The sequence below is a fragment of the Geospiza fortis genome, unplaced genomic scaffold (assembly GCF_000277835.1).
Source record: "Geospiza fortis unplaced genomic scaffold, GeoFor_1.0 scaffold628, whole genome shotgun sequence".
Taxonomy (NCBI): Eukaryota; Metazoa; Chordata; class Aves; order Passeriformes; family Thraupidae; genus Geospiza; species Geospiza fortis.
Window position 1 is genome coordinate 6,123 of NW_005054596.1, and position 9,355 is coordinate 15,477.

The following is a 9,355-nucleotide window of genomic DNA, read 5'->3' on the forward strand; positions in this document are numbered from 1 at the left end:
ATAGAATCGACCGTATCACTCTATAAAAACCGCGCGGTTTTCTTGAATAAAACCTTCTTTTGCTTTCTACAATACTGCCTCCCGCCCGTTCCTGCGTCATTCCTGGCGCAAGGGTGACAGGACATGGGAGGGGACAGCTCCGGTGACACCTGGGACAGGACATCCCGTGCGGCTCCCATCAGAACCCAGCCTGGAAGCGCCAGCGTTCCAGCCCGGGCCAGCTCCAACCTGGGAGCTCAGGGCACCTGCAAGGACACAGCCAGTTCTCTGGGAATAGCTGGGAATTCTTTACCCTCAGGACCCCTGCAAGGACGCAGCCCAGCCTCTGCGAATAGCTGGGAATTCTTTACTCACAATGTCCTCAGGACACAGCCCCAGTTCTCTGGGAATATCTGGGAATTCTTTATCCTCAGGGTCCCTGCAAGAACACAGCCCAGTTCTCAGGGAATAACTGGGAATTCTTTACCCTCAGGGGACAGCCCAACCTCTGGGAATAGCTGGGAATTCTTTACCCTCAGGGGACAGCTCAGCCTCTGGGAATAGCTGGGAATTCTTTACCCTCAGGGGACAGCCCAACCTCTGGGAATAGCTGGGAATTCTTTACCCTCAGGCAGAAGCCAGGGGCACAAAGCAGGCGTGGGGGGGTCACAGTGTGAAGAGGTAGAAGTTTATTGGAATATAAACATTCAGATAACCTGTAAGATAGAAAAAACCCAACAACAACATATACAGACACTTGTTGGAAGGAGACGTTGAGGTATTTATCCACCGCCTAGGCTATCACATTTGTTTTTATTTACTTATTTTATTATTTTTTTTTCTTCTCTTTTAAATAGGTAAGAAAACTAGTTAGCAAGGCTGCTGCAGCTGTTTGGAGAGAACACCTGATCGCAGTCCCCCGGCAAGGAGCAGGCACAGCAGCCTCCCCTCGGCCCGCCCACCCTCCTGCCTTCCCCGCAGCCCCGGGGCAGGCTCGGCTCGCTCTTCCCCCCCTGGAAGCGCCGGGGGAGCGAGCTGGGGGCTGCCCGGGGCCGTTTGGCTGGTGTGAGGAGCTGCGGGAGGATGGAGCAGTGCCCATCCATCGGGAACGTCCTGCCGGCAGCGTCAAACCCTGAGTACGACACGGGCCCCCCCCGCTCGGCCTCCCCCCGCTCTGCTGCTGGTTTCCAGCACCCCCTGCACCCCAAAGCCTGGCAGCTCAGCAGGAGACCCGCAGCTCAGGCTGCCAGGGCCAAAGCCAGGCTGAGGGAAAGGGTTAACTCTTCACAGTCTGGATGGTCCTTGTCACCCCGGGCTGGGAAAAGGACCGGTTTATTGTTGCAGCTTATTTAACTGAGGTATCTGTTAACGCTTCCCGACCTGATTCTTTCCCTGAATTGGATACAAAACAATCTGTTAGTCCCTGGCTAGTTCCAGTCTAGGTTGAGTAAAGCTTATAAACATTAATATTCTAGTAGTGTCCAAGCAGTTCAGTGATTCGAGTGCCTTTCTGTGCAAGAAAACACAACGTTAGCAAGTGAGACAAAGCAGCCCCACCCCGGAGCAGCCTCTGCTCCCCCGGGGCCAGGGAGCAGAGCAGAGGGAAAAGCAGAAAGTGCCCCAGTCCCACTCAGAGGAAACAGCCCAACCCCACCCAAGAATAAAATAAAACAACCAAAAGAAATCCCAAAAAAAGGGGAAAAAAATCATCTGAGTCCCCAGAGGCTGGAAAATCCTCTGGGAGTCTGTGAGGATGAAAGGAGCCTGCGGGTCAGGCCGGCTTCCCCTGCTCGATCTGAGGGCAGCTGGGGACACCCGGAGCAGCATCCCTCCCTCCCTCCCTCCCTCCCTCCCTCCAGGGCATCCCCATCTCCCGATCCCAGAGAGCCCTGGGGGCTGCGGGGGCAGGACAGCCCCGGCACAGCGCAGGGAGCAGCAGGAGGGCAGAGCCCGGGGCTGGCACAGCGAGGACACCGCACAGATCCGAGGGGCAGCGTCACCCCTGTCCTGCTGTCCTGCCGTGCACATGTCCTGGGATGGGCTCCCTGGAGGGTGGGGAAGCCACTGCTGCTCTGCTCAGCCTTGTCTGAACTCCCTGTCTTTGGTGATCCGTTTAAAAGCCAACAGAAATAAAAGCAAACACAAATTCAGCAAACCCACCTATGAAAACCCCCAAGCGATAGGATATGCCAATACTTCCTGAAGAAGTTAAAAAAAAAAAAAGCCACCAACCCAACACAAACAAAAGCAACCCAACAAAGTACATAGCTGAGGTATTTCGTCTGCTCAAAAAACCTGACTCGGGCCTGCAGCACGGGGAGGACGTCACCAGGGCAGGAGGGACGGCAGGGATGGCACCAGGGCACGGCATGGGGACAGGCCACAGGGACAGGGGGACAGGGAGCTCCAGCTCTGCTTCCAGCCAGGCTGCCAGGCAGGGCTGGATTCCCTGGGCTCTGTCCCTCCCTGCCCTGGTACCATGGCAGGGGTTTGTTCAGAGCCCCAGATCCCCACATTAACCACCCCACCTGCAGCCTGTGTCCCTGCAGAGCTCCCAGAGCTGCTCCAAGGAGCCTGCACCAACCTGAGGGACCCTGCTATGGGGACAGAGGGGGGGACACAGAGCCCCAGCATGCCCAGGCCCCATGTCACTCCTCAGGGACACTCAGGACTCGAGGGGGGAGGTGGCAGCAGCCAGAATCGAGCAGCTGGTGGTGCCAGAAGCATGGAGAGGAGCAGGAGGGAGGCTCAGGAGCCTCCCCTGAAGACGTGGGGACACAGCAGGAAGGGACATGAGCAGATTGCCATGGGAGCACAGGGCCAGGCACCCCCTGGCTCTCAGGATTGTCAAAACACGGAGTTGTGGGTGGGAAGAGCCCTGGTGGCCCCTGGTTCCAGCAGGACCAGGGTTCCAGAACCAGGGCTCCAGCAGAACCAGGGTTCCAGAACCAGGGCTCCAGCAGAACCAGGGTTCCTGAACCAGGGCTCCAGCAAAACCAGGGCTCCAGCAGAACCAAGGTTCTAGGAGAACCAGGGCTCCAGCAGAACCAGGGTTCCAGAACCAGGGCTCCAGCAGAACCAGGGTTCCTGGAGAACTAGGGTTCCAGCAGAACCAGAGTTCCTGGAGAACTAGGGTTCCAGCAGAACTAGGGTTCCAGAACCAGGGTTCCTGGAGAACCAGGACTCCAGAACCAGGGTTCCCAGCAGAACCAGGGTTCCAGCAGAACCAGGGTTCCAGCAGAACCAGGGTTCCAGGACTCCAAAACCAGGGTTCCCAGCAGAACCAGGGTTCCAGATGGACCAGGGCTCCAGCAGGACCAGGATTCCAGGAGAACCAGGACACCAGAACCAGGGCTCCAGCAGAACCAGGGCTCCAGAACCAGGATTCCCAGCAGATCCAGGATTCCAGGAGAACCAGGACCCCAGAACCAGGGCTCCAGCAGAACCAGAGTTCCCAGCAGAACCAGGGCTCCCCACCCCAGTCCTGCCCTTTCCCTGCCCTGGTGACGTCCTGGCCAGGAGCTGTGGCCCCAGAGCCATCCCTGATTGAGAAACGCCAGGTGTGCCCCCCCTCCATGGGAACACCCTGCGAGGAGGAGGAGGAACCAAAGAGCAAAAGGGAGGAAGGAAAGGGCGGGTGGAGGGAACAAAGCCAAAAAAAGGCTGGACAAAGAGACGATGAAGGAAAACTCGCTGGCATGGAAAGGTTTCACCACCACCACCATCATCATCATCATCCTCCAGGTGCTGTGCAGCCACGAGAGCAGGTTCCTTGAGGTGAGGTATGTGTGCACTCCTGGGCAGCGCCCGTCACAGGGACCAGCTGGTGGAAGGCTCTGCGCCAGGCGTGCCCCGAGATGAGGTAGGGCTGGGGCTGCACGAGCTCTGCGTGCCCGAGCCGGCCAGGAGCTGCACCACGGGCTTCTGGGCAAACAGCACCCCTGTGGGCACAGACAGGGTCAGGCTGGGCAAAGGGGAGGCTTTTCCTGCCCCTGGATCTGATCCCTTCCCGTCCCATCCCATCCCATCCCATCCCATCCCATCCCAGCGAGAGTCAGGCTTTCCCAGGCCCTGGATCAGATCCCATCCCAGCACAGACAGGGTTAGGCTGGCAAAGGGGAGGCTTTCTTAACCCCAAGATCCCATCCCATTCCATCCCATCCCAGAGAGGGTTAAGCTGGGCAAAGGGGAAGCTTTCCCAGTGCCCCCCAAGGAGAACTGTCCCCATTCCCAGGAGGGCTGTCCCTGGGCGGTCCCCATTCCCAGGAGGGCTGTCCCTGGGCGGTCCCCATTCCCAGGAGGGCTGTCCCTGGGCGGTCCCGTTCCAGCAGGGCTCTCACCAGCGTAGGTGGTGCCATTGATCTCCACGGACATGTTGATGCTGCCGATGCCGTTCGGGGACAGGTTCAGCGCCGCCGCCGCCGAGTCGGCCTTGTCTTGTCCCAGGGAGGGAGGGAGGGAGGGGGGCACAGTCAGAGGGCACCGATCCCACTCCCTGCACCCCCCGAGGTGAGCACAGCCCCCTCTGTCCCCCCTTTGGGTGGGAAGTGCCCACGGAATGCCCAAATTCCCAGGAGTGGGGCTTGGAGCACCCTGGGACGTGGAAGTGTCTCTGTCCTTGGCTTTGAGGTCCCTTCCAACTCAAAGCACTCCAGGACAAGGCTGCAGAGGTGCTGAAAGGCTTTGGTGAGGCTGGGAGCCCGCTGGCGTTGGGAAATGTTTCCCTGAAGGCCATTCCTGTCGCAAGGAAGGGCTGGGAGCACAGAGATAAGCCCGGGTTTAACTCCCAGCTGGATTTTGCTGCACTCGGACTGCAGCAGCTCCAGCGGCCACTGGGGGGAGGGAAAAGCCAGGGAAACTCCATGAAAATCAGGATTTTCCCCAGCCTGGGCAGGGATGGGCAGCTGAACATGGAACTCTTCCAGCTCCACAAAGGTGAGCCTGGATTTTGGGATTGCCCCTCCACGGAGAGCAGCAAGGCAAAAAAAAAAACCGTCTAAAAACTCCACATTGAACCTAAATGTTGTTACCAAGCCATGCTGAGCTTATCAAAACCACCTCTCAGAGCATCTCCACCTGGTTTTTATGGTGCAGTGGGGAAAAAGGAGGGCATGGAAGACAAGAGAGCCCCTGCAAAGGTGGGAATCCCATCCCTGAATCCTCAGCCTGTTCCTGTTTGTAGGGACAGCAGTGGTTCCCAGCATTTGGATGTAGTTCAGGGTGAAAGCAGAAGTGAGGTGAGGGAGTTGAACACTCCTGGATAAAATCTGTATTCCCTATCACTGGCTCTTGTGGTTTTGATGTGGAATTTGGTTGGATGCAGAGCTGCCAGGAACTGGGAGCACTGACATCACAGAAATCATTGTTAGGATTCAGGATGAATTATTTAAACACACACTGGGGAAAAAGCCCAGGAACAGTCACATTTTTTAAAAGTAGTACAATCTAAAAAAGAAACAAGTTCTAAAAAAAGAACTGCTGCTTTAGAGGAACCTGCTTTGACCTTTCCCACCCATATTTGTGGCCAGGCACCTCAAACCATCACTGCTGGAGCAAGAAAAGCTCTTCCCTTGCTTCCAAGCTGTGCCAAACTTGACCATCTTGGAGTTCTGGGAAGGTCACAGAATCAGTGGGTTGGAAGAGACCTTCAAGATTATAAAGTCCAATCCAGCCCCAACAGCTCAGCTAAACCTTGGCACACAGTGCCACATCCAGGCTGTGTTAAACACACCCAGGGATGGTGACTCCACCATTCCAGAACTTTATCACCCTCTCTGTAATAAAACTTTTTCCTGATATCCAACCTAAATTTCCCTTGGTGCAGCTTGAGGCTGTGTGCTCTGGTTGTGTCAGTGCTGCTTGGAGAGAGAGCCCAGCCCCAGCTGAGCACAGGCACCTTTCAGGGAGTTTAGGGAGTGATAAGGTCACCCCTGAGTCTCCTTTTCTCCTGAATCCAGGCTCCATTTGGACGAGCAGGAGAATAAACCCAGCAGGAAAACCCAACAAAACCTTGCACCTGAACACCTCCATGCCAACAAAGCTGGAACGGAGGTGACCCAGAGGTCACTCAGAGGTGACCCAGCCGTATGTGTGTGACATTCCAGGCTGGGACCCTTCCCTGCCTGCAGCTTCCTGAGGAGCTCAGCCTGCCGTGCCTCACCTTTCCCGTTGATTTTGATCTTCATGGGGAGCTGCCGGGCCATGCTGAACAGGTTGCGCTGCCGGGGCCCCACATTCCCAGACCATGCAGTTTGGTCAGGAGGGGTCACTGAGCCAGGCCACACAGTCAGGAGGGGTCACTCAGCCAGGGGACACTGCCAGCACCCTGCTCCCACATTCCCAAGACACACAGTCAGGAGGGGTCACTCAACCAGGGGACATTGCCAGCACCCCACTCCCACACTCTCAGGCCATGAAGTGTGGCATGGACACTGCTTGGAAGGGTCACTCAGCCAGAGGACACTGCCCACACCACACTCCCAGGCCACGAAGTGTGGCATGGACACTGCCAGGAAGTGTCACTCAGCCAGGGGACACTGCCCACACCACAGTCCCAGGCCATGCAGTGTGGCATGGACACGGTCACTCAGCCAGGGGACACTGCCAGCACCCCGCTCCCACACTGCCACGCCTTGCAGTGTGGCATGGACACGGTCACTCAGCCAGGGGACACTGCAAGCACCACAGTCCTACGTTGCCAGGCCACACTGTCAGGAGAGGTCACTCAGCCAGAGGACATTGCCAACACCCTGCTCCCACATTCCCAGACCATGCAGTTTGATATGGTCACGAGGGGTCGCTCAGCCAGGCCACAGAGTCAGGAGGGGTCACTCAGCCAGGGGACATTGGCAGGACCACAGTCCCACATTCCCAGGCCATGCAGTTTGTCATGGACATTGCCAGGAGGGGTCACTCAGCCAGGGGACATTGCCAGCACCCCGCTCCCACACTGCCAGGCCATGCAGTTTGGCATGGACACAGTCAGGAGGGGTCACTCAGCCAGGGGACACTGCCAGCACCCTGCTCCCACATTCCCAGGCCACACGGTCAGGAGGGGTCACTCAGCCAGGGGACACTGCCAGCACCCTGCTCCCACATTCCCAGGCCACACGGTCAGGAGGGGTCACTCAGCCAGGGGACACTGCCAGCACCCTGCTCCCACATTCCCAAGACACACAGTCAGGAGGGGTCACTCAACCAGGGGACATTGCCAGCACCCCACTCCCACACTCCCAGGCCACGAAGTGTGGCATGGACACTGCCAGGAAGTGTCACTCAGCCAGGGGACACTGCCCACACCACAGTCCCAGGCCATGCAGTGTGGCATGGACACGGTCAGGAGGGGTCACTCAGCCAGGGGACACTGCCAGGAGGGATCACTCAGCCAGAGGAACACTGCCCACACCACAGTCCCACATTCCCACCGCCGCCATGGCCGTGCTGACCTTTCCTGAGGGCCGGTGAGACGCGGGGGTTGCCGGCGGCGCTGCCCGGCGCCACGCCGATGATGGGGAAGCGGATTTTGGGGGGGGACAGCAGGGAAGGAGGCCCTGGCGGGGATGGGGAGTAGCTGAACAGCGAGGAGCTGTAGCTGGGCCGCCGGCCCTCGCGCCGGTTGCCGTCGATGGCGGCCTGGAGCTCGGCCGGGGAGCTCAGGGACTTCTTCTCGCACTCGTAGGCGTAGAGGTACTTCATGTACCTGGAGAGGGAACACACAGAGGGGTAATTCAGGGGGCACGGGGACAGGAGACGCATGCCGAGGTGCTCAGTGGGTTCGAGGTGTTTGGAAGCATGGCTTGGTACGGATGCGCTCAGCGGTTGTAGGCACAACTGAAATATCCTCAAAGAATCATCCAGAATTCTCTCACACACAGGAATATCTCAAAGGATCATCCAGAATTGCCTCACAACTGAAATGTCAGCGATAAATCACCCAGAATTCCCTCACAAATGAAATATCCTCAAAGGATCATCTAGAATTGCCTCACAAATGAAATATCCTCTATAAATCACCCAGGATTCCCTCACAGCTGAAATATCATCTAAAAACCATCTGGAATTCCTTCACAATTGAAATATGGTCTATAAATCACCCAGATTTCCCTCACAACTGAAATATCAGCGATAAACCATCCAGAATTCCCTCATAACTGAAATATTATCTATAAACCATCTAGAATTCCGTCACAACTGAATAATTACCTATAAGTCACCCAGAATTCCCTCACAAATGAAATATCCTCAGCAATTCATCCAGAATCCCCTCACAACTCAAACATTATCTATAAACCACCAAGAATTCCCTCACAACTGAAATATCCTCAAAGAATCATCCAGAATTCTCTCACACATGAAATATCCTCAAAGGATCATCCAGAATTGCCTCAAAACTGAAATATCATCTACAAACCATCCAGAATTCCCTCACAAATGAAATATCATATATAAATCATCCAGAATTCCCTCACAATTGAATTATTATCAATAAATCACCCAGGATTCCCTCACAGCTGAAATATCATCTATAAACCATCCAGAATTCCCTCACAATTGAATTATTACTTATAAATCACCCAGAATTCCCTCACGACAGAAATACTGAATATAAATAATCCAGAATTCCCTCACAAATATCCTCTGCAGTTCATCCAGAATTCCCTCACTACTGAAATATTATTTATAAATCACCCAGAACTCCCTCACAACTGAAATATCACCTATAAGTGATCCACAATTCCCTCACAACTGAAATATTATTTATAAATCACCCAGAATTCCCTCACAACTGAAAAATAGAGGCAAAAAGGCAAAGAGGCAAAAGGGCTAGAGGGAGGTGAGGGTGAGAATTCCCTTCAGGAGCTCATTAGGCTGAGGCACCATTTCTGCCTTTTATAGGCTTTACCTTGGCCACTCTATTCTAAATATTTACTAATAACACTACTACTAATTATTTTATTATAATATATATTATATATAATATATATTTACACATTGCAATGCATGTGTGTACAACAATAATACTTACTACTAATAATTTACTATTAATAATTCCTAATAATAGGTATTTAGTAAAAGATATATCTAACAATAATAAAAAACTATCAACACAAACACCTAATAATAATCATCTAACAACAGCTAAATACCCAATAACAGCAAATATCCAACAGCAAATGTCCAATACCAGATAAATATCCAATAATCTTAATTGGATTATTCCTGTAATATCCACTGGGATAATTGGATTATTCCAATTGGATTATTCCAATAATATCCAATTATTGATATAATATATCAAGATATACATTAAAAATTATAGTGATTATATATTAAAAATTATAAATGCATTGGTATATCAATAATATATAATTTTTAT

The 9,355-nt window shown here is 53.8% G+C and overlaps 2 protein-coding genes across 2 annotated transcripts in view; both read right to left on the minus strand.

The window, feature by feature from the left end:
* Window positions 1–1,827: 1,827 nt before the first annotated feature.
* Window positions 1,828–3,695, minus strand: LOC115948892. The gene is made up of 2 exons (XM_031064487.1): window positions 2,940–3,695; window positions 1,828–2,894 (listed from the first exon to the last, which is right to left on the minus strand). Exons 1-2 carry the CDS (start codon window positions 3,677–3,679, stop codon window positions 2,645–2,647), a joined length of 990 nt encoding a protein of 329 aa, XP_030920347.1. The 5' UTR covers window positions 3,680–3,695; the 3' UTR covers window positions 1,828–2,644.
* An 87-nt stretch (window positions 3,696–3,782) lies between these two features.
* Window positions 3,783–9,355, minus strand: part of ARID3B (AT-rich interaction domain 3B) — a 20,611-nt gene continuing 15,038 nt past the window's right edge. Inside the window, exons 5-8 of the mRNA XM_014310833.2 lie at window positions 7,404–7,678; window positions 6,140–6,247; window positions 4,320–4,415; window positions 3,783–3,920 (exon numbers count right to left, since the gene is read on the minus strand). Coding sequence (XP_014166308.1) covers window positions 3,790–3,920; window positions 4,320–4,415; window positions 6,140–6,247; window positions 7,404–7,678 — 610 coding nt within the window. The 3' untranslated portion in view covers window positions 3,783–3,789. The remainder of the gene's footprint in view (window positions 3,921–4,319; window positions 4,416–6,139; window positions 6,248–7,403; window positions 7,679–9,355) is intronic.

What these genes read in the sequence shown, in the direction of transcription:
- LOC115948892 (XM_031064487.1), bottom strand. Translation starts at nt 3,679, where the DNA reads ATGCCAGCGAGTTTTCCTTCATCGTCTCTTTGTCCAGCCTTTTTTTGG. An exon ending in GTTCAGGAACCCTGGTTCTG is followed by an intron (nt 2,895 to 2,939) that starts CTGGAGCCCTGG and finishes GGAGCCCTGGTT; the next exon opens with CTGGAACCCTGGTCCTGCTG.